Source organism: Salvelinus sp. IW2-2015, linkage group LG28 (genome assembly GCF_002910315.2).
Source record: "Salvelinus sp. IW2-2015 linkage group LG28, ASM291031v2, whole genome shotgun sequence".
NCBI lineage: Eukaryota > Metazoa > Chordata > Actinopteri > Salmoniformes > Salmonidae > Salvelinus > Salvelinus sp. IW2-2015.
In genome coordinates, this window is record NC_036868.1 from 20,235,264 (window position 1) to 20,263,056 (window position 27,793).

The window sequence follows — 27,793 nt, forward strand, 5'->3', positions numbered from 1 at the left end:
CGTCAACAGTGAAGKGGTGACTCCGGGATGCTGGCCTTCTAGGCATTGTTCCTCTGTCCAGTGTCTGTGTTCTTTTGCCCATCTTAATCTTTCCTTTTTATTGGCCAGTCTGAGATATGGCTTTTTCTTTGCAACTCTGCCTAGAAGGCCAGCATCCCAGAGTCACCTCTTCACTGTTGCTGTTGAGACTGGTGTTTTGCGGGTACTATTTAATGAAGCTGCCAGGTAAGGACTTGTGAGGCGTCTGTTTCTCAAACTAGACACTAATGTACTTGTCCTCTTGCTCAGTTGTGCACCACAGCCTCCCACCCCTCTTTCTATTCTGGTTAAAGCCAGTTTGCTCTGTACTGTGAAGGGAGTAGTACACAGCGTTGTACGAGATCTTCAGTTTCTTGGTAACTTCTCGCATGGCAAAACATTCATTTCTCAGAACAAGAATAGAYTGACGAGTTTCAGAAGAAAGTCCTTCGTTTCTGGCCATTTTGAGCTTGTAATCGAACCCACAAATGCTGATGCTCCAGATACTCAACTAGTCTAAAGAAGGACAGTTTTATTGCTTCTTTAATCAGGACAACAGTTTGCAGCTGTGCCAACATAATTGCAAAAGGGTTTTCTAATGATCAATTAGCCTTTTATAATTATAAACTTGGATTAGCTAACACAACGTGCCATTGAAACACAGGAGTGATTGTTGCTGATAATGGGCCTCTGTACGCCTATGTAGATATTCCATTTTAAAAATCAGCCATTTCCAGCTACAATAGTCATTTACAACATCAACAATGTCTACACTGTATTTCTGATCAATTTAATGTTATTTTAATGGATACATATTTTTWTTTTCTTTCAAAAACACGGACATTTCTAAGTGACCCRAAACTTTTGAACGGTAGTGTACGTTTTTCCAGCAACAGACTATGATCAATAATGTCAAAAGCCACACTGAAGTCTAACAAAACAGCACCCACAATCTTTTTATCATCAATTTCTCTCAGCCAATCATTAGTCATTTGTGTAAGTGCTGTGCTTGTTGAATGTCCTTCCCTATAAGCGTGCTGAAAGTCTGTTGTCAATTTGGTTACTGTAAAAAAGCATTGTATCTGGTCAAACACAATTTTTTCCAAAAGTTAGTAACAGGGTTGGTAACAGGCTGATTGGTCGCCGATTTGAGCCAGTAAAGGGGGCTTTACTGTTCTTAGATAACGGAATAACTTTTGCTTCCCACCAGGCCTGGGGGCATACACTTTCTAGCATATATTTTATTGAATTATAAATATAGCATCAAAATTATGAAAATCTGATTTCTACCTAGCTGAGCATTGTCTGCAGCCGGCTCTGATTGTAATGTAGCCTAATGAAGCAGGCAGGGAGAGTTATCTTGTCCGTGGTGGTCGGCGAACCCTCAACCTTCTGGCCTGTAGCCCTGCTTGGCGTCGACTGTGCCACAAAAGCATGCTGAAGTGGCAAAATCGATATCCACGTTTATAAACACAGGGTCGCAGTTATTGTTATTTGTGGTTGTAAACATTCATTTTGAGTCAATTCTATGAGTATGGGGGTGGTGCATTTTTTTTTTACCCCACACATACAGCTGAAGTTGGGAAGTTTACATACACCTTAGCCAAATACATTTAAACTCCGTTTTTCACAATTCCTGACATTTAATCCTCGTAAAAATTCCCTGTCTTAGGTCAGTTAGGATCACCACTTTATTTTAAGAATGTGAAATGTCAGAATAATAGTAGAGAGAATGATTCATTTCAGCTTTTATTTCTTTCATCACATTCCCAGTGGGTCAGAAGTTTACATACCTGTCTCTTATACACATCTAGATGTGTATAAGAGACAGATTCTGATACAATTAGTGAAATAATCTCTGTCAAAAATTGTTGAGAAAATTACTTGTGTCATGCACAAAGTAGATGTCCTAACCGACTTGCCAAAACAAAACTTTTAACAATAAATTTGTGGAGTGGTTGAAAAAATATTTTTAATGACTCCAACCTAAGTGTATGTAAACTTCCGACTTCAACTGTACAATTATCTGTAAGATCCCTCAGTCAAGAAGTGAATTTCAAACACAGATTCAACCACAAAGACCAGGGAGGTTATCCAATGCCTCGCAAAGAAGGGCATCTATTGGTAGATGGGTACAATTTTAYAAAGCAGACATTGAATATCCCTTTGAGCATGGTGAAGTTATTAATTACARMTTGGAATGTGTATCAATACACCCAGTCACTACAAAGATAAAGTTGTCTTTCCTAACTCAGTTGCCGGAGAGGAAGGAAACCACTCAGGGATTTCACCATGAGGCCAATGGTGACTTTAAAACAGTTACAGAGTTTAATAGCTGTGATAGGAGAATACTGAGGTTGGATCAATAACATTGTAGTCACCCCACAATACTAACATAATTGGCAGAGTGAAAAGAAGGGAGCCTGTACAGTATAAAAATGATTCCAAAACATGCATCCTGTTTTAAACAAGGCACAAAAGTAATACTCCWAAGTAATTKACTTTTTYTCCTGAATACAAAGTGTTATGTTTGGGGCAAATCCAATACATTACTGGATACTACTGTCCATATTTTCAAGCATAGTGGTGGCTGCATCATGTTATMGGTATGCTTGTAATCGTTAAGGACTGTTTTTTCAGGATAAAAACATAACTGAAGGGAGRTAAGCACAAGCAAAATCCTCAAGGAAAACCTGGTTCAGTTTGCTTTCCACCAGACACTAGGATCTGAATTCACCTTTCAGCAGGACAATAACCTAAAACCCAAGGCCAAATCTACATTGGAGTTTCCTACCAAGAAGACAGTGAATGTGAAACTTAAATCTGCTTGAAAATCTATGGCAAGATTTAAATGGTTGTCCAGCAATGATCAACAACCAACTTTGACAGAGCTTGAATCATTTTGAGAAGAATAATGGGCAAATATTGTACAATCCAGATGTGCAAAGCTCTTAGAGGCGTACCCAGAAAGACTCACAGCTGTAATATCTGCCATAGGTGATTCTAATATGTATTGACTCGGGGGTGTTAATACTTATGTAAATGAAATATCTGCATTTCAAAAATGTCTAAAAACATGTTTTCACTTTTTCATTATAGGGTATTGTGTCTAGATGGGTGAGAGAGAATTTTTTTAATCAATTTTGAATTTGGGCCGTAGCATAACAAAATGTGGAATAAGTTTAAGGGTATGAATCTGGTGCCCGACGACACTGTCAATGACATGACATTGGTTGATGCATGCAACGCAGGGGAACACAACCACTGATGACGTCTAGTGTGCATCATGTGATTTTAAACAAAAAAGCTCATTTTAAACAAATCACATGATGCACACCAGATGATGTCATCAGAAACTTTTCTTCTTCCCTTTAATGCCAGAGACGTGGTTTTGTTTATCTGATACTGTAGCTCAGGGTTTCCCAAACTCGGCCCACAGCTGATTCAAATGTAAATGTTTTAAATATTAACCTTTTATTTAACTAGGCAAGTCAGTTAAGAACATATTCTTATTTACAATGACAGCCTACCGGGGAARAGTGGGTTAACTGCCTTGTTCAGGGGCAGAACAAAATATTTTTACCTTGTCAGCTCGGGGATTCGATCCAGCAACCTTTCGGTTACTGGCCCAATGCTCTAACCATTAGGATACCTGCCGCCCCATAATTAAAGCTTGATGATGAGTTGATTATTTGAATCATCTGTGTAGTGCTAGGGCAAAAAACTAAACGTGCACCCAGGGGGGGGCCCCAGCGCCGAGTTTGGGACACTGCTGTAGGTCACCAGAAAATTCTGAAGTAACAACAGGTTTGAAACCACTGATGTACAGCCCTGTCAAGAACCCTTAGGCTCACCGCTTCCCCCTAGGCAATTGTGTTCAACTGAAAGAATTTGATAAGTATAGATAGGCAATTGCAATTTAGTACTAGCTCCATCTTTTCCCCAAATGGGTTAGAATTTGGTCATAGTTCTTCACATCTATCCAGTTATCTCAGATCTACAAAATTTCCCAGGGAAGTTCCACACCCACGGTTTCGGGTCAACAAGGGCAAAGGGAAGCTGGGTCGTGTTCAGTAGGGCATGCAACAAAAAKCTTTTTCAAACTTTTTGAAACGTAAATAAGTGTTTCGAAGCCCACCCTGAGATTCCTGACATCCTGTCCCTGGGTCGTATTTATTAGTGATCACCYTAGCAAAACATTTTGCAATGAAAATTAGCTTATTTTTGGACAAGTTTAGGCAGTCCCTCCCCATTTTGGTCAGTTTATTTCTAGTGAATACAACCCAGGTCTCCCCTGTCCAGAGGGAAGATGAGAGAGAAGAAAGCTATGGTTCTAAAATATGACTACTACACCCCTGAAACTATCACCTCGCCTGAAGTTCCCCTTTTTTAGGGGGATTTGGATTCCGATATCCTCATGATTATATTGATATTAATGAAGTTTTAATATTTTTATTTATTTAACTAGGCAAGTCAGTTAAGAACAAATTCAAATTTTATAAATAAGCATCAACCAGTGGGTCTTGTGACGGGTATACAGAGATGACCAGTTTACAGAGGAGGAAAGAGTGCAGTGATGTGTCCTATAAGGAGCATTGGTGGCACATCTGATGGCTGAATGGTAAAGAATATCTAGCCGCTCGAGAGCACCCTTACCTGCCGATCTATAAATTACGTCTCGGTAATCTAGCATGGGTAGGATGGTCATCTGAATCAGGATTAGTTTGCCAGCTGGGGTGAAAGAGGAGTGATTACGATAGAGAAAACCAAGTCTAGATTTAACTTTAGCCTGCAGCTTTGATATGTGCTGAGAGAAGGACAGTGCACCATCTAGCCATACTCCCAAGTACTTGTATGAGGTGACTACCTCAAGCTCTAAACCCTCAAAGGTAGCAATAACACCTGTGGGAAGAAGGGCATTCTTCTTACCAAACCACATTACCTTTGTTTTGGAGGTGTTCAGAACAAGGTTAAGGATAGAGAAAGCTTGTTGAACACTAAGAAAGCTTTGTTGTAGAGCATTTAACACAAAATCCGGGTAGGGGCCAGCTGAGTATGAGACTTATCTGCATATAAATGGATGAGAGAGCTTCCTACTGCCTGAGCTATGTTGTTGATGTAAATTGACAGGCCTAGGATCGAGCCTTGGGGTGCTCCGTTGGTGACAGGCAGTGGCTGAGACATCAGATTTTCTGACTTTATATACTGCCCTCTTTGAGAGAGGTAGTTAGGAAACCAGGCCAAAGACCCCTCAGAGATACCAATATTCCTTAGCCGGCCCACAAGAATGGAATGGTCTACCGTATCAAAAGCTTTGACCAAGTCAATAAAAATAGCAGCACAATAATGCTTAGAATCAAGGGCAATGGTGACATCAGTGAGGACCTTAAAGGTTGCAGTGACACATCCATAACCTGAGCAGAAACCAGATTGAAAATCCGAGAGAATAATATAGACATCAAGAAAGCTAGTCAGTTGATTATTGACTAGTTTTCCAACACTTTTGATAAACAGGGTAAAATAGAAATAGGCCTATAACAGTTAGGATCAGCTTGATCTCCCCCTTTAAATAAAGGATGAACTGTGGCTGCCTTCCAAGCAATGGGAATTTCCCCAGAAAGGAGAGACAGGTTAAAAAGGTTGAKGATAGGCTTGGCGATGYTAGGGGCAGCAACRTTAAAGAAGAAAGGGTCTAAACCATCTGACCCAGATGTTTTTTTGGGGTCAAGTTTAAGGAGCTCCTTTAGCACCTCYGACTCAGTGACTGCCTGCAGGGAGAAACTTTGTAGCGGGGCAGGGGGGAAAGAGGGAGAAGCATCAGGGATAGTCACATTAGAAGGGGTGGGAGATGAGGAAATGTTGGACGGGCAAGGAGGCATGGCTGAGTCAAATAGGAATCCTGACTTAATGAAGTGGTGATTAAAGAGCTCAGCCATGTGCTTCTTGTCAGTAACAACCACATCATCAACATTAAGGGACATGGGCAGCTGTGAGGAGGGTTTATTCTCCAGGTCTTTAACCGTTTTCCAGAACTTCTTGGGATTAGACCCACAGAGAGAGAACTGCTCCTTAAAGTAACTAACTTTGGCCTTCTGGATAGCCTGAGTGCACTTATTTCTCATTTGCCTGACCGAGGGCTAGTCAGCCTGAGTATGCGTGTGCCGAGGCTTTCGCCAAATGCAATTCTTGAGGTGGAGTAACTCTGCAAGATCACGGTCAAACCAAGGGCTGAACCTGTTTTTAATTCTCATCTTATTTATGGGGGTGTGTTTACAATACCACTGAAAATATCAAACATTTTACAGCTTGCTCATAATTTTTTTTTAGCAAGCGTCTATGACAAATCAGGACCGGTCGTTTGACTGAACAGCCATTACACAGGCTGTAAAACAGTGATCATTAAGGTCATTACAGAAAACACAAGACTGATACCTATCAGGAATATTTGTGAGGATACCATGAAAAAGAGTAACCTGGGTGTTTTCTGGGTGTTTGAAGTCATGCCTTGTGGAATTGGTAATAAATCTGAGAAAGATTTAGGGAGTCCCATTGCTTTAGGACTTGGTCAGGTGGTTTAAGCATGTCCCAGTTTAGGTCACCTAGCAGGACAAATTCAGACTTAGTGTAAGGGGCCAGGAGAGAGCTTGGGGCAGGTAGGGTACAGGCCGGTGCTGATGGAGGARGATAGCATCGAGCAACAGTCAACAAAGAGCTATTTGAAAGTTTAACGCTTACCAGAAAATCAAATTGTTTGGGGATAGACTTGGTGGAGACAACCGAGCACTGAAGGTGATCCTTGGTAAAGATTGCCACCCCCAACTTTGGAAGGTCTGTCTTGCCGAAAAAGGTTATAACCAGAAAGGTTAACGTCAGTATTCAAAACACTCTTCCTAAACCACATCTCAGTAATGACCAACACAGAAGTCTTTCTTTCGCCTTTTATTCTTTCAGTTTCTCTAGAGTTTAGGTTTTGAAAACATGGCTCAGGGTGGTCTTYTTTTTGGCCACGTTTTGTGCAATTTTAGGTGGCTTTTGGCTCGGGAGTGGAGTAAATTCAGAACATCCCTAGCAGCTTTSCCACTAATCATTGCTATAGCATAAAGGCTATGGAATTACTCAATGTCATGGCCTTGGCTAAATGTTAGCATTGTTGCAAATTATGACCGTGCTGGCTTACTCATTGCATTCCCTTCTGTTTTTACACAGAAGACTTAGTAAATGAATCACCAACAGATTACATTTTTTTTAAAGTATTTTTATATATATAAAAAAAACTCTCGTGCTCATGTGTGTCTTTTTCAAGAAGTCAGTGCAATATATTTTTTAAGGTGGTAAGAGTACACTGGAGCAATACATCAATGATTTGTCACTTGTGGTATTACTATATTCAAACCACGTGACATTTCAGAGCGCCGGGATCTTCCCCTGCGCACGTACTACTATCGTAGCGGATGTTTAAACAGCACTTTAACAGTATGCTTATGAATGTAGAATGTATGACAAAGGTGGAAGAAGCATGCTCTCTTTCAGGCAGTAATGAATGAAGACTGTTTACGGATTTCGAGAGATGTTACAGGAAAACGGTGAGTTTCTCTGACAAATGTTGAAATGTGTGATTGAGATAATTCTAACTTTTAAGAAATTATTGATTTAGGTAGCAGTTAGCTCTGGTCCAGGTCCTTAATGCGCCTTCCTCTGTAGTGAAAGGATACGCACTAACCGCCCTGATCCAGAGCTATCATGCAGCGTGCACTTCTGGATATTACGTTCTGACTGATATTATTATTTGCGACTTAGTTATCAGTTCAGTTTTATGGTCTATCGTGCCGTGATTGGAAGTGTAGTTTTGTATTTTGGTGATCGACTAATGAGAAAAACTCTAAAAATGTTTTTTTTTGTCTTCAAGGATCATGCGGGGAAATGTAGATACATTTATAGGTCACCTCAGTTACTGGTAGTTTGCTGTTATTGTAGCCTACATTGGCGTAAGGACATGAAAGAAAATTGTGAGTTTATTGTTGGTTATTTGTTATTTATATTTTATTATAATAATATTTCAAAGCAACTGTGATTAATCATTCCAGACGGCTATGCATTAATTAAGTGTTCAATAAGCAAAGCATAGCTGTTCACCTTGCCACCATGTTCGACTCAGTGGGTAGTTAAATGTTGTATACATTTTTTTTTGTAAACAACGAGATGATCAATATTTAATGAATTGTTTAAATGGTAAAATATTTTAAATCAGTCAGGTTGTTGTAGGAACCTTGCAGTGCATGTTGTTTATGTCAATTTATGTGATTAAATCTGTCGCACGAGCGCTCACGCACGCTCAGCCGGTTATATCTCAACCTTATTCTCAGAATATTGTGTGTGCCATCAGGTAGGCTACYCTAGCCTAGACATAATAACAAGATAGTGTAGCACAACACGACCCACTTAGGTCTCCCATACAAACTGTCAAGTGAGTTGAAAGAAGCGCCTCCTCAAAAATCCCCGGAGCACCGAGATTAACGGGGGTGAAATYAATGTGCGCTACCGTCACTAATGGCAGGCGACACATAGAGCAAAGGTTTTATTTTCTCCTAAAGTCATCGTGTTCATCCTTAACATAAATGTGTGTCAGGAAAGAGGGCATGTGACACAATGAAGACAAAGCCTTACAGCAGGCGGAGGAGCCAGCCCCTCTTTCAATATCGATCAAAAGTGTCTAGTCGGGTGGTAGATTTCCTTTCAGCACACAAACTCAGTTTCAGAGAAAACGGTCCAATATATATATATGTAGGCTATGCACTTACTGAACCAGTGTGCTGGCCCATGGTTCTGTAGAAGCTACAGCTTCTGGGCTATGATTTATACATTCTGAATCGTAAATGCCATGCTAAATGCGTAGGTTACTTGTATTACTATGCATTAATGATTCAAATTTGCATTTGTTTTATATAGCCTATCTCCTAGTCTCGTTTGTCAGGCAGCAGTTCCCTGATGCCTATTTTCCCAACCTGGTTTCATAGACTAGACGAACATAGTAGACGTAACATAGTAAAWGTAAATCCGAGATACTCAAATTAGGGAGTTTCGAGTTCCAATCTCATCACTGATAATTTTAGCATTTTAGCTAATAAGCAACTTTTCAACTACTTACTATTTTTTTGGCTACTTTGCAACTACTTAGCATGTTAGCTAACCCTTCTCCTAACCCTAATTTGTAACACTATACTACAGCATTTAATTGTAACATATCATACCAAATGGGTGGTGGACATCCAAAAATTAATACATACCATACGAAACATAACATATCATATTAAATGGAGTGTCTCAGATTTACGTACAGAATAATACGGAATGCTCTGAGACCAGGTTGATTTTCCCAGTGCTCTAGTGATCCATTCATTCACCCCTCTCATCATAAATGTGACCGACCAGCTTGATTCGGTCTTATGTAGCAAAATTTGAAATTTACATTGGATAAAAGTAGAGACTCAGAGCTAGAAAATTGTATATCATACACTACAGTTAAGGAACAATGGGAAAGTAATTATGCTTTGAAAGTTGATGAACTTGTAACCCCACTTTTGAGAAAATGGCCCTTGAATYTTTTGGTGCACCTARTGGAGAGCTCTTCTTTGTCTACACACATTCAAATCAAAATCAAATCAAATTTTATTGGTCACATGCGCCGAATACAACAGGTGTAGTAGACCTTACAGTGAAATGCTTACTTACGAGCCCCTAACCAACAATGCAGTTGAAAAAAGTATGGATAAGAATAAGAAATAAAAGTACCAAGTAATTAAAGAGCAGTAGTAAAATAACAATAGCGAGACTATATACATGGGGGGTACCGGTACGGAGTCAATGTGCAGTGGCACTTGAGGTAATATGTACATGAAGGTAGAGTTAAGTGACTATGCATAGATAATAACAGCAGAGAGTAGCAGCGGTGTAAAAGAGGGGGAGAGTGTGGGGGGGCAATGCAAATAGTCTGGGTAGCCATTTGATTAGGTGTCTTATGGCTTGGGGGTAGAAGCTGTTTAGAAGCCTCTTGGATCTAGACTTGGCGCTCCGGTACCACTTGCCGTGCGGTACCAGAGAGAACAGTCTATTACTAGGGTGGCTGGAGTCTTTGACAATTTTTAGGGCCTTCCTCTGACACCGCCTGGTATAGAGGTCCTGGATGGCAGGAAGCTGGCACCCAGTGATGTACTGGGCCGTTCACACACCCTTTGTATGGCCTTGCGGTCGGAGGCCGAGCAGTTGCCATACCAGGCAGTGATTAACCAGTCAGGATGCTCTCGATGGTGCAGCTGTAGAACCTTTTTAGGATCTGAGGACCCATGCCAAATCTTTTCAGTTTCCTGAGGGGAACAGTGTTTGTCGTGCCCTCTTCACGACTGTCTTGGTGTGCTTGGACCATGTTAGTTTGTTGGTGATGTGAACACCAAGGAACTTTGAAGCTCTCAACCTGCTCCACTGCAGCCCCATCGATGAGAATGTGGGCGTGCTCGGTCCTCTTTTTCCTGTAGTCCACAATCTTCTCCTTTGTTTTGATCACATTGAGGGAGAGGTTGTTGTCCTGGCATCACACGGCCAGGTCTCTGACTCCTTCTATAGGCTGCCTAGTCGTTGTCGATGATCAAGTCTACCACTGTTGTGTCATCGGCAAACTTAATGATGGTGTTGGAGTCGTGCCTGGCCGTGCAGTCATGAGTGAACAGTACAAGAGGGGACTGAGCACGCACCCCTGAGGGGCCCAGTGTTGAGGATCAGCGCGGCGGATGTGTTGTTACCTACCCTTACCAACCGTGCGGCCCGTCAGGAAGTCCAGGATCCAGTCGCAGAGGGAGGTGTTTAGTTCCAGGGGCCTTAGCTTATTGATGAGCTTTGAGGGCACTATGATGTTGAACGCTGAGCTGTAGTTAATGAACAACATTCTCACATAGGTGTTCCTTTTGTCCAGGTGGGAAAGGGCAGTGTGGAGTGCAATAGAGATTGCATCATCTGTGGATCTGTTGGGGCGGTATGCAAATTAAAGTGGGTCTAGGGTTTCTGGGATAATGGTGTTGAGGTGAGCCATGACCAGCGTTTCAAAGCACTTCATGGCTACAGACGTGAGTGCTATGGGTCGGTAGTCATTTAGGCAGGTTACCTTCGTGTTCTTGGGCACAGGCACTATGGTGGTCTGCTTGAAACATGTTGGTATTACAGACTCGGTCAGGGAGAGGTTGAAAATGTCAGTGAAGACACTTGCCAGTTGGTCAGRGCATGCTCGCAGTACACGTCCTGGTAATCCGTCTGGCCCTGCGGCTTTGTGAATGTTGACCTGTTTAAAGGTCTTCCTCACATCGGCTGCGGAGAGCGTGATCACACAGTCTTCCGGAACAGCTGGTCCTCTCATGCATGTTTCAGTGTTATTTGCATCGAAGCGAGCATAGAAGTAGTTTAGCTCGTCTGGTAGGCTCGTGTCACTGGGCAGCTCTCGGCAATGCTTCCCTTTGTAGTCTGTAATGGTTTGCAACCCCTGCCACATCCGACGAGCGTCAGAGCCGGTGTAGTACGATTTGATTATGCAAGAATGGCGCCGACAGAGATGGTTGCCTCGCTTCACGTTRTTAGGAAACTATGCAGTATTTKGTTTTTTATGTATTATTTCTTACATTGCTACTCCAGGAAATCTTAAGTCTTATTACATACAGCCGGGAAGAACTATTYGATATAAGAGCAACGTCAACTTACCAACATTACGACCAGGAATACGACTTTCCCGAAGTGGTCAGGCTCCGTAGACGGGCTCATCACTCACCGCTCCCAAGTATACTACTTGCCAATATCCAGTCTCTTGACAACAAGGTAGACAAAATTCGAGCAAGGGTTGCCTTCCAGAGAGACATCAGAGATTGTAACATTCTCTGTTTCACAGAAACACGGCTCACTCCGGATATGTTATCAGAGTCGGTACAGCCACCTGGTTTCTTCACGCATCGCGCCGACAGAAACAAACATCTCTCTGCTAAGAAGAAGGGCGAGGGAGTATGCCTATGATTAACGAGTCGTGGTGTGATCATAACAACATACAGGAACTCAAGTCCTTTTGTTCACCTGACCTAGAATTCTTTACAATCAAATGCCGGCCGCATTATCTAGCAAGAGAATTCTCTTCGATTATAATCATAGCCGTGTATATCCCCCCCCAAGCAGACACCTCGACCGCCCTGAAAGAACTTCATTGGACTCTATGTAAACTGGAAACCATATATCATGAGGCTGCTTTTATTGTAGCTGGGGATTTTAACAAAGCTAATCTGAAAACAAGGCTCCCTAAATTTTATCAGCATATCGAATGTGCGACACGGGCAACATTCTGTATCGTTGCTACTCTAACTTCAGCAATGCATACAAAGCCCTCCCRCACCCTCCTTTCGGCAAATCTGACCACGACTCCATTTTGTTGCTCCCAGCCTATAGACAGAAACTAAAACAGGAAACGCCCGTGCTCAGGTCTGTTCAACGCTGGTCCGACCAATCGGATTCCACACTTCAAGATTGCTTCGATCCCGTGGACTGGGATATGTTCCGGATAGCCTCAGACAACAACATTGATGTATATGCTGATTCGGTGAGCGAGTTTATTAGRGAGTGCATCGTGATGTTGTACCCACGGTGACTATTAAAACCTTCCCCAACCAGAAACCGTGGATTGACGGCAGCATTCGCGCAAAASTGAAGCGCGAACCACTGCTTTTAATTATGGCAAGGCAACCGGAAACATGACTGAATACAAACAGTGTAGCTATTCCCTTCGCAAGACAATCAAACAAGCTAAGCGTCAGTATAGAGACAAAGTAGAGGTGCGCAATTCAATGGCTCAGACACGAGYCGTATGTGGCAGGGTCTACAGTCAATCACGGATTACAGAAAGAAAACCAGCCCCATCGTGGACATCGACGTCTTGCTCCCAGACAAATTAAACAACTTCTTTGCTCGCTTTGAGGACAATACAGTGCCACTGACACGGCCCGCTTCCAAAACCTGCTTCACCGCGGCCAACATGAGTAAAATATTTAAACGTGTTAACCCTCGGAAGGCTGCCGGCCCAGACGGAAGTTTTAAGTTCCTCGGCGTACACATCATGGACAAACTAAAATGGTCCACCCACACAGACAGCGTGGTGAAGAAGGTGCAACAGCGCCTCTTCAACCTCAGGAGGCTGAGGAAATTTGGCTTGTCACCGAAAYCACTCACAAACTTTTACAGATGCACAATCGAGAGCATCCTGTCGGGCTGTATCACCGCCTGGTACAGGAACTGCTCCGGCCACAACCGTAAGGCTCTCCAGAAGGTAGTGAGGTCTGCACATCGCATCACCGAGMGCAAACTACCTGCCCTCCAGGACACCTACACTACCTGATGTCACAGGAAGGCCAAAAAGATCATCAAGYACAACAACCACCCGAGCCACTGCCTGTTCACCCCACTATCATCCAGAAGGCGAGGTCAGTACAGGTGCGTCAAAGCTGGGACCGAGACTGAAAAACAGCTTCTATCTCAAGGCCATCAGACTGTTAAACAGCCATCACTAGCATTGAGTGGCTGCTGCCAACATACGGACTCAAATCTCTAGCCACTTTAATAATTTAAAATTGGATGTAATAAATGTATCACTCGTCACTTTAAACAATGCCACTTTTATTATAATGGTTACATACCCTACATTACTCATCTCATATGTTTGTACTGTACTCTATGCCATCTACTGCATCTTGCCTATGCCGCACAGCCATCGCTCATCCATATATTTATATGTACATATTCTTATTCATTAATTTACACTTGTGTAAAAGGTAGTTGTTGTGAAATTGTTAGATTACTTGTTAGATATTACATTTACATTTACATTTAAGTCATTTAGCAGACGCTCTTATCCAGAGCGACTTACACGGTTGGAACTAGAAGCACAAGCATTCGCTACACTCGCATTAACATCTGCTAACCATGTGTATGTGACCAATACAATTTGATTTGATTTAGTCCTGTATTGACGCTTTGCCTGTTTGATGGTCGTCAGGGGGCATAGCGGGATTTGTTATAAGCTTCCGGGTTAGAGTCCCACTCCTTGAAAGCTGCAGCTCTTGCCTTTAGCTCGGTGCAGATGTTTCCTGTAATTCATGGCTTCTGGTTGGGGTATGTACGTACGGTCACTGTGGGACGACGTCATCGATGCACTTATTGATGAAGCCAAAGACTGATGTGTGTTACTCGTCAATGCCATCGGCGGAATCCTGGAACATATACCCGTCTGTGCTAGCAAAACAGTCCTGTAGCTTAGTATCTCTTTCATCTGACCACTTTTTTATTGATCTAGTAACTGGTGCTTCCTGCTTTAATTTTGCTTTATAAGCAGGAATCAGGAGAATAGAATTATGATCAGATTTGCCAAATGGAAGGTGAGGGAGAGCTTTGTATGCGTCTCTGTGTGTGGAGTAAAGGTGGTCCAGAGGTTTTTTTCCCTCTGGTTGCACATGTAACATGCTGATAGAAATTTGGTGAAACGGATTTAAGTTTCCCTGCATTAAAGTCCCCGGCTACTAGGAGCGCTGCCTCTGGGTGAGTGTTTTCTTGTTTGCTTGTTTGCTTATTCAATGCTGTCTTAGTGCCAGCCTCTTTCTGTGGTGGTATTTAAACAGCTACAAAAAATACAGATGAAAACTCTCTAGGTAGATGGTGCGGTCTACAGCTTATCATGAGATACTCTACCTCAGGCGAGCAAAACCGCAAGACTTCCTTAGATATCGTGCACTAGCTGTTATTTACAAAAATACATAGTCCGCCGCCCCTTGTCTTACCAGACGCCGCTGTTCTATCCTGKCGGTGCAGCGTATAACCAGSCAGCTGTATGTTGATAGTGTCGTTGTTCAGCCACGGCTCCGTGAAGCATAAAATATTACAGTTTTGAATGTCCCGTTGGTAGTTTAATCTTCCACGTAGGTCGTCTATTTTATTGTCCAAAGATTGCACGTTTGCTAGCAGAATGGAAGGAAGTGGGGGTTTATTCGATCGCCTARGAATTCTCAGAAGYCAGCCCAACCTTTTCTCCGTCCTTTCTTCACACAAATGACGGGAGCCTTTTGTTAAGACATGTAGGTAGGTAGCTAGATAGCTATCCCAACTCATAACGTTACTACCATGGATGAATCTGCAGGTAGCTAAAGCTAACCAACCAGGTTCAATGTTAGCTAGCTGGCTAACATTAGGCTATAACTAGCAATGCAAATGGATTTCTGAGATACAAATAATATTACTAACATTAGCTAGCTAGCTAACAGTATTCTTTAACTTGCAATGTAAATGTCTTTCTGACAAAATTAGAAATGTATAATATCTGAAAATGTATGTAGCTAGACTCTCTTACGTGTGTGTATAGAAAGTGAACACCCCCTTTAAAAATGTTTTGTTGCCTTACAGCCTGAAATGAAAACACATCAAATCAGACTTTATTTACACATGGATAACRTACAACCTACAATATCCAAGTGAAAAACYTTTTRWWWWAAACTCTCTAATAAACAGTAAAATACCCTATTTGGATAGGTGAACACCCCCCAGAGTTAATACTTGATGGAACCACCTTTTGCTTGAATTACAGCCATGAGTCTCTTTGAATACGTCTCTACTAACTTTGCAGACCTAGACTGTGCAATATTTGCCCATTCTTCTTTGCAGAATTGTTTAAGCTCAGTCAAATTGCATGGTGACCGCTCATGGACTGCACTCTTCAAGTTCTTCCACAGATTCTCAATAGGATTTAGGTCAGGGCTCTGACTAGGCCACTCAAGGACTTTCACCTTKATTTCCTTCAGCCACTGTACGGTTGCTTTGYCAGTGTGCTTTGTTTCATTGTCATGTTGAAACGTGAACCATCTTCCCATTTTTAACTTCCTGTCAGAGGGCTGCAGGTTCTCCTCAAGAATCTGTCGGTATTTTGCACTGTKCATTTTCCTTTCTATCCTGACAAGTGTTCCAGTCCCTGCTGAAGAGAAACACCGCCACAACAGGATGCTGCCACCGCCGTGCTGTACTGTTGGCATGGTGTTCTTTGAGTGGGAAGATTTATTGGGTTTTTGCCAGACATATCGTTTTGCTTTCAGGCCAAAAAGTTCAATTTTGGTCTCATCTGACCACAGCACCTTTTGCCACTTAGCCTTGGAATCTACAATGTGCTTTTTGGCAAAGCTCAAACGAGACTTGATGTGGCTTTTTTTGAGGACTGTTTTTTTCCTTGCCACCCTCCCATAGAGGCCAGATTTGTGGAGCGCTTGTGATATTGTGGTCACATACACACGTTGACCAGTCTTTGCCATAAAGGCCTGAAGCTCCTTCAAAGTCTCTATTGGCTTCTTGGTAGCCTCTGTGATCAGTCTCCTCCTTGCCCGGTCATCCAGTTTGGAGGGACAGCCTGAACTATGCAGGGTCTGGGTMGTGCCATATGCCTRCCACTTCTTAAAAATGGTCTTAACAGTGCTCCGAGGGATAGACAAAGCCTTTTAAATCGTTTTATATCCATCCCCTGACTTGTGCCTTTCCARAACTTTATCTCGTAGATCTTTTGAAAGTACCTTTCCGCCCGTAGTGGATTCTTTGCTTTGAATTGCACCACTAAGCAGTGGAGTCCTCTATGAACAACTGCTTTTATTRTGAACTAATCAAAGTCACTACAATTGATCACAGATGGAAGTAAATTAGCTTGATTTGTGATCTGGAAAGTGTTTGGTTATACCTCAGAAAGTTTGAAATTCTAATTCTTATTCAAGTAGGGTATTTTACTGTTTTACTTTTAATACATTTAAAGATKTTTTTTTCTCCACTTGGATATTGTGGGTTACTGTGTGTAAATAAATCCTGAAAATGTCAAATGTTGTGTTTTCATTTCAGGCTRTAAGGCAACAAAAGGTGAACATTTTGAAAGGGGGTGGTGACTWTCTATACCCACTGTACATGGATGAACGCTTCTCCCTCTCTGTCACGGATGCCATGGTTGCCCTTAGTTTGACGATGTAATCCGGAGARAGGTGTTTTATACAACAGCTTTCTGTGTGTTCTATTTTCAACTCCCTCTGCATATTTGCAATCAAACGGCAGCTTCCATCGGGCAGAGCTAGCAGGAAGGTTCTTGTCTTTTTCTGTAGTTAAACCAACAAGGCTCGTAATTTAACAATTTTATTCGTATTTACAGATGGCAATACAAGTTTGTTATTAAGGCACATGAAAGTTCACATGTTCCAGAAGGCATTTCTGCCAAAAAACACATCTTGATAAAAAGAAAAGTATGTTAAAGTCAAATGCCTGTCCTGTGAAGTAGTGACGTGCGACATACACCTAATTTCCTGAAACGAGTCACAAATGTAACTGGGAAATAAACAATTTATTATTTAAGCATCCATCTTGAACAGCCATAGGGTAAAAAGTCTGCTCTGCCACACAGGAGAGTGTTGCTCTTGTAAAKATGTAATTGGTTTAACAAGGCTTCTTGACCCACACTCATTTCAGAAGTATTTTTTGGTCAAGTAAAGACTGGGCTGGTCCAATTTGTTAATTTCTCCTCTGCACATCACAGGGACTGAGTCAACTGTGTAGCTGCAGGGTTAAATCTTTTTCAGTTAAAAAGACAAAAGCAAGATGTAACACACTCTTTGGCTGAGTCTTTGCCTTAGAGTGCAGTTTAACTGCTTAGAGTGCAGTTTAATTATCTAACTGCTTTGACACAAGTCACTCAACAATTACACTGTATAGAATTACACAAGTCACTCTCTAATATTAAGGAAGTCTCGGTTCTGCTCACRTGAGTTAGAATACCTCATGATAAGCTGTAGACCACACTATTTYCCAAGYTACTTTTTATGTATATTTTTTGTAGTATTTAGTATTTACCACCACAAACTGATGCTGGCACTAAGACCGCACTCAACGAGCTGTATAGGGCCATAAGCAAAAACTAAATAAATGCTCACCAAGAGGCGACGCTCCTAGTGGCCGGTGACTTTATGTGGTCTGATGAAGCGGATGCTACACTACACGACTGTTTCGCTAGACCAGACAGGAAAATGTTCTGAGATTCATCCGATGGCATTGAAGAGTTTAGCACATCAGTCACTGGTTTCATTAATAAGTGCATCGACGACGTTGTCCCCACATTGACCAAACATACATATCCCAACCAGAAGCCATGGATTACAGGCAACATCCGCACTGAGCTAAAGGCTAACGCTGCCGCTTTCAATGAGCGGGACACTAATCCAGACCCTTATAAGAAATCCTGCTACGCCCTCCAACGAACCGRCAATACAAGACCAAGATCGAATCCTACTACACCAGCTCTGATGCTCGTCGGATGTGGCAGGGTTTGCAAACTATCACGGATTACAAAAGGAAAACCAGCCGCGAGCTATCCAATGGAATGAGCCTACCAGACAAGCAAAATACGTGTACCTTCTAAGTACGCTTCGAGGCTAGCAACACAGAACTATGCATGAGAGCACCAACTGTTCCGGACGACTGTGTGATCASGCTCTCCGTAGCCGATGTAAATAAGACTTTTAAACAGGTTAACATTCACAAGGAAGCAGGGCCAGACGGATTACCAGAACACATACTCAGAGCATACGCTGACCAGTTGGCAAGTGTCTTCACTGACATTTTCAACCTCTCCCTGACCCAGTCTGTAATACTTATATGTTTTGAGCAGACCACCATAGTCCCTGTGCCCATGAACGCCAGGGTAACCTATCTAAATGACTATCGCCCCGTAGCAATCATAGCCATGAAATGTTCACATCTCTCAACTCCACCACATTACCCTCTGCAAAACCCTGCCAAGTCTGAGTACCTAGGCAATGTACCCCTCGAGCTCCTCTGAGACCGCCGGGGACCCTCCCAATGCCGTCTCTTTATACCTGCGGCCTTTCCCCTCCGGAATAGTTGCCTTTTCCCCCCGACCTCAACAGATTTGTCTACTGCAGCTTGCAGCACTCTTGCTGGGCCATCCCGTTGACTGTCCGACTGCAAGACCCACATGGAATCATTTACATTTTTTTACATTTTAAGTCATTTAGCAGACGCTCTTATCCAGAGCGACTTACAAATTGGAAAGTTCATACATATTCATCCTGGTCCCCCCGTGGGGAATGAACCCACAACCCTGGCGTTGCAAGCGCCATGCTCTACCAACTGCTCTACCAACTGAGCCACACAGGACCAATCATGTGGTCGACCAATTTCTTTTTTTGTGCACGATCTTCTCACTCTACAGAGGGACGGTGATCTTCCTTCTTCCCARGACCTTTGTTGGAACCACATAACTGGTCTGCCTCCCAATGTTCGCCCTGACACGCTTCAGCGGGGCTTCCTCTCCAGAGTCGGTGGCGGTCCCACTTTGTCACAACTTCCTGGTTGGTGAAGAGTAGTCCTTGAAGGTCCCACATGACATTCATTCCCATGATGCCGGGCACTTCTTGTGGTTCCCTACTCTCTGACGGAGGATGCTTCAAGAAGAAGACACACTTCCCATGTAGTTTTCTTCCCATGCACTTCATGTCTGTCTCCAGACAGCCAAAAACAGGAATATCCAGCCCTTTGGTGGCTGTAAAACGCACCCACCTTGCACACGACAGTTCTAGATCACCAGATAGCTAGATCAACTCCAAAGTGCTTTTTAAAAGTGTGTCTTGGCAATGGTGGTGACCTCTGACCCAGTATCAAGCAAACATTTAGTCTTAACTCCAGCAATTTTCACCTCCACTATCAGGCAGCTACCAAAAGCTTTCAAGGTCTTTCACAGTCTAACTGACTGCAGATGGTTGATACGTTCCTTCCACCCTGGCTATCAATGTCTATTAGTTGGACCAAGACTGGCATGGTTATACCAGTAGACCCCCCTTGAAACCCCTGCACCATGTGCAGTAATGGCTAGTATGCCCCGGCTGTCCGCACGTGTACCAAATACAGTGCATTCGGAAAGTATTCAGACCKTTTGACTTTTCCCACATTTTGTTACGTTACAGCCTTATTCTAAAATTTATTAAATKATTTTTRCCCTCATCAATCTACACACAATACCCCATAATGACAAAGCAAAAACAGGTTTTTAGAAATCTTTGCAAATGTATTAAAAATAAAAACTGAAATATCACATTTACACAAGTATTCAGACCCTTTACTCAGTACTTTGTTAATGCACCTTTGGCAGCTATTACAGCCTCGATTCTTCTTGGGTATGATGCTAGAAGCTTGGAACACCTGTATTTGGGGAGTTTCTCCCATTCTTCTCTGCAGATCCTCTCAAGCTCTGTCAGGTTGGATGGGGAGTGACGCTGCACAGATATTTTCAGGTCTTCCAAAGATGTTTGATCTGGTTCAAGTCCGGGCTCTGGTTGGGGCACTCAAGGACATTCAATGACATGTCCACGAAGTCACTCCTGTATTGTCTTGGCTGTGTGCTTAGGGTCGTTGTCCTGTTGAAGGTGAATCTTCGCCCCACTCTGAGTTCCTGAGTGGTCTGGAGCAGATTTTAATCAAGGATCTCTCTGTACTTTGCTCCGTTCATCTTTCCCTCGATCCTGACTKGTCTCCCAGTCCCTGCCACTGAAAAACATCCCCACAGCATGATTCTGCCACCACCATGCGTCACCGTAGGGATGGTGCCAGGTTTCCTCCAGACGTGACACTTGGCATTCAGGCCCAAGAGTTCGATCTTGGTTTCATCAGACCAGAGAATCTTGTTTCTGTGGGACCTTATAACTGTGGGACCTTATAACTGTGGGGCCGTATATAGACAGGTATGTGCCTTTCCAAATAATGTCCAATCAATTGAATTTACCACAGGTGGACTCCAATCAAGTTGTAGAAACATCTCAAGGATGATCAATGGAAACAGGATTCACCTGAGCTCAATTTCGAGTCTCATAGCAAAGGGTCTGAATACTTATCTAAATACGGTATTTTCTTTTCTTTTTCTTTTTTTTAATCTAAAAACCTGTTTTCGCTTTGTCATTATGGGGTATTGTGTGTAGATTGAGGGGGAAAAAATATTTTATCAATTTTAAAATAAGGCTATAACTTAAGAAAATGTGGAAAAAGTCAAGGGGTCTGAATACTTTACGAATGCACTGTGAATCGTTCATCGTTGTCCATCAATGGAGGTCTGGTGTTCCTCCTCCCTGGGGCCTGTTCCTCTTGGGGGGTTCGGTCTCTCCTGGCCTGGCAAATGTCCTGAACCAGTTCTTCCTGCTAAGGAAGCTATCTTCTGATTTGTGTCTTGGAGGCCCTCTAAAGCTACAGAAGATGACGGCGTAGCCGCCGTAGCCTCACTCACCGTGCCTCGTGATTTGTTGCTGTTCTTGGCTGGGGTTYGGGGTGTTTTTCCTCCTCTTACCAGGTGATGGCAACATTAATCATATCAATGAAGGGCAATTTTTTCTCCTTTAGGACCATCTTCACTGAATTCCAACATCAGCTGTTTCTTGAGTATTTCTTCCGGCTCTGTAACACAGTTGGGATCTTTTTTTAGCACTCTGTCCAACTTTGTCTGCAGGTCATATGCATAGGCCCGAATGGTCTCATCAGCTCCTTGCGTCTTCCCATACAACTCCTTAAACAAGGTCCCCAGACGAACCTTACCCCCGTACATGTCCAAAAGTACTGCATAGATGCCGGCAACATCCTCTTCATCCTCTAACATCAGCTTCACCGTTTCACTGGCCTCTCCTTTCAGGTGCTGCCTGATTAGCTCCGCCCAATCACTTACCGGCACACAGGAGACCCGTAAGCTCAACTTCACCAGGGCTAGCCATTCCTCAACCGTCTGCTCCCAAGAGGCCCCACTGAAGTCTGATAGTTTTCGGTCACGAGGAATATACACAGTTGGTGCAGCAGTTAGGCTTGGGCGGTATCCAGATTGTCATACGTTCATACCGACCTTGTGCCATACCAAGATATTCAATAAAACCGACACTGAACACAAGGGGCTTATGAAGTGTGTGCAGCCTGTGCAAGAAACAAATCAGAGCTCATGCTTTTCATGCAACTTTTTTCAAATCATAAGTCACATCATGCAGCATTAGAATGAATTAAAAATCAAAACATATAGCCCATCGTTTGTATCACAACTAAAGTTACATAAATAACTCTAAATTAAGCATATAGGAGGGCCTGTTTCTTTGTTAACCGCTCAACACAGAATAGACGCATGTGCGCACCCACCTCAGAAATCGTTTGGAGAAAATATCCTTTCTATTTAATTCAGCTTTGTTCAGTTGTATTTTTAATAATATAAAATAATTGTATATCTTACCTTTATTTAACTAGGCAAGTCAGTTAAGAACAAATTCTTATTTACAATGACGGCCTACCCTGGCCAATTGTGCACCGCCCTATGGGACTCCCAATTTACATTTACATTACATTTAAGTCATTTAGCAGACGCTCTTATCCAGAGCAACGGCCAGATGTGATGCAGCCTGGATTCGAACCAGTAATGCCTCTTGCACTGAGATGCAATGCCTTAGACCACTGTGCCACCCGGGTGCCCAATAATAATAATGCCATGGAATTCTCCGAAAATCTTGTCTGCTAAATTAGTTAGCATAGCCCACAGCCATGTGGCATAGCCAGATAAGGGCCTAACATAAGGAGAACTCAGAGTATGCTATTCTGTTCTTCTGAAATAGACTACATTTTCTTCATATCGTGTTTCTTTAGACCTTTCTAAAATAAACATTGGATTTATTGTGATGGTGCAGGCTATATTAAATTGATTTATTAGACTTTTTAAAATGTAGATATTCCAAAGTCTGCATCAGTGGCTTGTAGGCTGTGTGTGGAAGCCAGGAGATGCTAAATGTGTTTATGTTAATTAACGGTCAATTATCATGAGACCYGCAGTTATTTGCTTGACAATCACTGGCTGACAAAATTTCATGACAGCCACATCATCCATCTCCAACTTAGACTGGGACCCCTTTTAGTTTGGTTTATCTAAAATGGGTGACAGAATAGTTCACAAAATAGCATACTGTAACCTACCTCACGTGCACGTGTAGCCTAGTTTAAAGCCAACCAATGAAAACATACCAATACAACCAATACAACCTAGAAGTCTTAGAGCATTTGTATCAGATAGCTCAATATCAAAACGAACAAGTAATAGGGAAAGCCACATCTCTCAACTCCGCCACACATATCTATAGACGCCTTTACAGGGTMGGTTCCAACGTGTTTTCCCATTGAGAGACTTCAGAGTTGTTGCAGGTAAATTATATTCATTACTCACAAAGAATTGTCTGGGTTGTCACACAGTTCCAGGCTGATAAATGGAAGAACAAACAATATAGTCCGGGTGTTCTAACAGGTTTCAAGATGGTAATGATGTAAAAAAAAAGGTAAAGCCATGAATGGATAAAAAACAATGCAAGATAAATTAAATGGTTTACACGGTTGAAAGCTGTTTCTCTTTGGCATCTTCCATACAGGCCTCCTACACTTCTTCCAATTATACTGAGGCCATCTTTACCCATAATCCCTTTATGCTGTCCAACAGGCCATTAGGTGTCACAATAGTCATAAAGTTGGGTTTCTGTACATACAATAAACAGTTGTCATACAATTCTATATTCAATAACAAATCAACCAAAATATATTTTATACTGTACATTTTCTTTATGTACCAAAATGGGTCTAACAATGACCATCAAGGTTGATGACTAGATGAGTCATCAAGGTAGGTCAACAGAAAGTCGTTTTCAGTTGAGATACACCAACTAGGAGTTGTGGTATTACTTGTCTATCGTGTGGTTTTTGGTTGCTTGCTAATTGATTCTCAGCAATGAAGCGCTTTAACATGCAAATGACTCAACATGCTAAGGGCCTTGACAAATCAGATGTACATTTCCATAAAGCCGAGGGCTGACTTTAAACCATGTTGCCGCTTTTGGACAGTCGCACATAGTCATGTATGCACTATGCACATAACTCAGATGCACATAACCACTATGCACATAACTACTATGCACATAACTCAGATGCACATAACCACTATGCACATAACTACTATGCCAACATTAACTCAGCTTCTGTGTCCTTCGAGCAACTCACTCTCACTCATTCTTCCTTTAGTGGCCCCTAAGGGGTTTTCTGTGAATACAGAGTAATTATGTTTCTGTCTCTGTATGTGTGTGTAAGTAAGGTAAAGTCTATCACATTAGACTACAGTGGCTGTAGAGTAGACAAACCACGAGAAGGAATGGATGTGGCTTACATATTAGGGGCATACTGTAGATCTKGAATTTTATAAAACAGAAAGCTGTGAAACAAGCCAGAAAAACGCCTTTTGCGATTAAAATTAAAAAGCCCTTGTTAGTTTGCTTACTAGGCCAATAGGCCATCTTCAAGCATGATTTGTTCCGGAGATATCCAACCAATATGAATGACATGTAAACGTCTGTGGGAAAATGCTCTGCAAATAGAGTGAATCTTGTGATTTCCTCATTTGTGTTTGCATACATTCAAAGGTTTAATATATCACACAACCTGCATACCAAAATAGGAAATGTGACCTCGCTTTTTCTCTCTTTCCCTCTCTCTCTCTACCCTCCAGACACTATGTATGAGACGACCATGACACAGATCAGCGTGGCAGCCACCAACTGCAACCTGACCTACTTTGAGGACCGCGTGCCCCTGGTTGTGCTTTACAGTGTGGTACTGATTATTGGGCTGCCCGCCAATATCATTACTGTCTACCTGACCTTCCTCCAGGTGCGCCGCAAAAACGTCCTGGGCATCTATCTGTTGAGCCTGTCCGTGTGCGACCTCATCTACCTCTGCACCCTGCCCATGTGGGCCGACTACGCGAACATGGGCCACCAGTGGCGCTGGAGCTCAATGGCTTGCAAGGTGACGGGCTACTTCTTCTTCAACAACATGTACATCAGCATCTTCCTGCTGTGCTGTGTCTCCAGCGACCGATATGTGGCCGTGGTCTACGCCGTGGAGTCGCGCGGCCTTCGCCAGCAGAAGCTGGCAGTTGCGGTTACCTTGGTAATCGTCTTGGTGGTGTTCATGGGCCACGTGCCAGTTTTTACCATGATGGAGGGCAACGCGGTAGAGAAGAAATGCTTTGAGCCGGGCCAGAGCACGCTCACAGTGACGAGTTTCAACTACGCACGCTTCGTCATTGGCTTCTTGGCCCCACTGGTCGTGCTGGTGGTCACCAACCGTGCCATCCTGGCCAGCGTGCAGGCCAGCACGGGGCTGCGGCCGTGCCAGAAGGAGCGGGTGCGCTACTTGGCGATTGCCGTGGTTATCCTCTTCCTGGTGTGCTTCGCGCCGTACCACATCATCCTGCTGCTGCGCGCAGTCACCTTCCACATCCCCAAGCTGCAGAAGACATGCAACTTTGAGGAAAGCATATACACCCCTTACACTATCTCTTTGGGCCTGTCCACCTTAAACAGCGCCATCAACCCCATCCTCTACGTGCTCTCCAGCGACAACATTCGCAAGGAGCTGCGTAGCGGCCTGAAATACCTCCGGGGGCGGGCCACCCTGCAGCCGCGTTCCACCGACAGCAGCCAGCACAAGATGCACAACTCCAAGAACTCGTCAGAAGTGGCAGCCGCCATACTGGATGTGGCAAAGGATGGCAGAGGAAGAGTAGAGGTTTGATATGGGAGCCAGAGGGGTATCCAGATATGACTGCTGATGGAACTCTGGGATGGTGACTTGCAGGTACTCTGGAATATTAAACAAACTCAGCATAGAGCCAGGTGGAACCCCAAACATAGCAAGAGCAATGGGAGACAATGTATTCCAGCCATCCCAGAAACTGACTGGAATGTATATGATTGAAATGTGTCAAGCAGGACTTCAACTCCGCTTTGAGTTAATTTCTGCCGAATTTTTTGCTGTTCGTCTCCGGTTGAAGAAATTGGGTTATTCCTGCTATGCGGTACCTTTAGGACCTCATAACTTTTGTATTCTATTTTTAGTTTACTATCAGAAAAAGGGAAACATATTGGTCAAACTCAGGAACTTACATTTTTTTAGGTGCATAATCATAACATGGTGGAACATAACAGGGTGGAACATAACAAGGTGGAAATGTGGAGCCTATATTAGCCATAGCGCTGGGAGTGAGCAAGATTGAGCTAGCATAATGGTGAACACTTGAACAGGATTTTAAATTCTCTTATCAAACATATTTTAACATTTGTAAATGTTTTGACTTGCTCTAATTTAGCCTAACAGGGTGGAAATGTATGAGTGGGACATGCAGACTATTAATATTTATTTAGCCATGCACCATTGTTTTCCCACCAAGGAATTATGACTCTTCCTAAATATGGTGTCATTGTAGGAAGGGGTTGTTTTCTTAAGTGGAGAATTACGACAAACTAACAGGATGGAAAGTGATATCAGGGACACACAGAAATAAATAAAATGATAATAAATAAAGTAATCATGAAAAAAACGTTATTGATGAGAGATAATTTAACTAGGACTATAAAATAATGAAAACATATTTTAAATAGTGTATTTTATGGCTAATATTTCTCATGGAAGTTGATGAATAACAACCGGGGACAAAAAATGCCTACATCTACTGAAGAAAAGTGTTCAAAATGCATAGAATTCCCTTTTAATATCCATATTTTTAAGGTAAAGGACACCTGACTTTATATTTAAAGCCTTTTAGAATCCACATTTTACACTGAATAAGAAGTAATATACTGAATCCTGGGTGACAGAAAAGGCGCCACATAGTTGTAGGAAGGACCCAATTGTCAAAGTTTGCCAAATTCAGCATTTATTTGTGTCCATGTGAAAGAAAAGTTTGAAACTTGACTGCTCTGGTGCTAATGTAGGAGTGAGAAACAGATTTTCTATTAATGGAAAAATTGTGTTTGCCTTTGGACAAACAGTATTTGTTAAAGAAATTGTGCAAAATGTGATACGCTGCAATACATATTATATATATATTGTGTTTGTCTCTAGAAACATAGGTGATTTCACAGTAGATGATCAACAGCATGCTCTTACAGTTTATTTTATTTTGAAAACGAAAATGTTTAGTGTTCGTCATGTTTTTGGTGTTGTGTTTTGCAACATGAAGATATAATCTTCGTATAACCTTTAATATACATTTAGTGTTTTTCGTCCTATGTTGCAGACCTTTTTAAAAGTTTGTAAAAAGCAAAGGCTTGTTCTTTTTATTGAAACATTTCATCTCGATGAATATTATTTATACTGTTTCTGTACATTTTTAAATAAACATTTGAAGTAAAATGTGACATTTCAGTTTCATTTTTGAAGTGGAAGTCTGTCCAGATTTATCTTGCTCCTACGGGTGAAACGTGAGTTTCACACTATAACAGGAACAAACAAAGAGTGAGAATGCATAGGCACTTCAAGGTGCTGACACAAAAAATAGCATAATAAAAGCTTTATTCCACTAATGCACTGTCAGGCTTTTTAGTTTGCATGCATAGCCTATATTACGTGTGGTTTCAGTGTTGTGACAGAAAAAAAACAGCGTTTGATGTTAAAAGAATATGAACATGCAGATGAAGGTGTGTTTAGGAGCTGTCTCAATAGAAAGAGCATCCGGTAAGCTTGTGGTTTGGAACATTGTTTTTTCGCGGCCAAAAACATGCATAAAAGTGTCACGTCTAGCTGTTCTTGGGCATTCATTTTGGTTGACACGGTCATGGATGAAAAGTGCACG

At 42.4% G+C, this 27,793-nt stretch overlaps 1 protein-coding gene across 2 annotated transcripts; it reads left to right on the top strand.

Moving 5' to 3' along the window:
• The first annotated feature begins 7,472 nt into the window (after positions 1 to 7,472).
• On the top strand, positions 7,473 to 27,344 carry LOC111954666 (probable G-protein coupled receptor 132). 2 transcript variants are annotated; one of them, XM_023974558.2, is made up of 3 exons: positions 7,473 to 7,601; positions 7,925 to 8,024; positions 24,665 to 27,344. In XM_023974558.2, the coding sequence occupies exons 2-3, from the start codon at positions 8,012 to 8,014 to the stop codon at positions 25,732 to 25,734; spliced, it is 1,083 nt and encodes a 360-aa protein (XP_023830326.1). In that variant the 5' UTR covers positions 7,473 to 7,601; positions 7,925 to 8,011; the 3' UTR covers positions 25,735 to 27,344. The 2 variants fall into 2 exon arrangements, with proteins under 2 accessions (XP_023830326.1, XP_023830325.1); XM_023974557.2 differs by lacking the exon at positions 7,925 to 8,024 and having other exon boundaries at positions 24,665 to 27,343.
• The last annotated feature ends 449 nt before the right edge of the window (positions 27,345 to 27,793 follow it).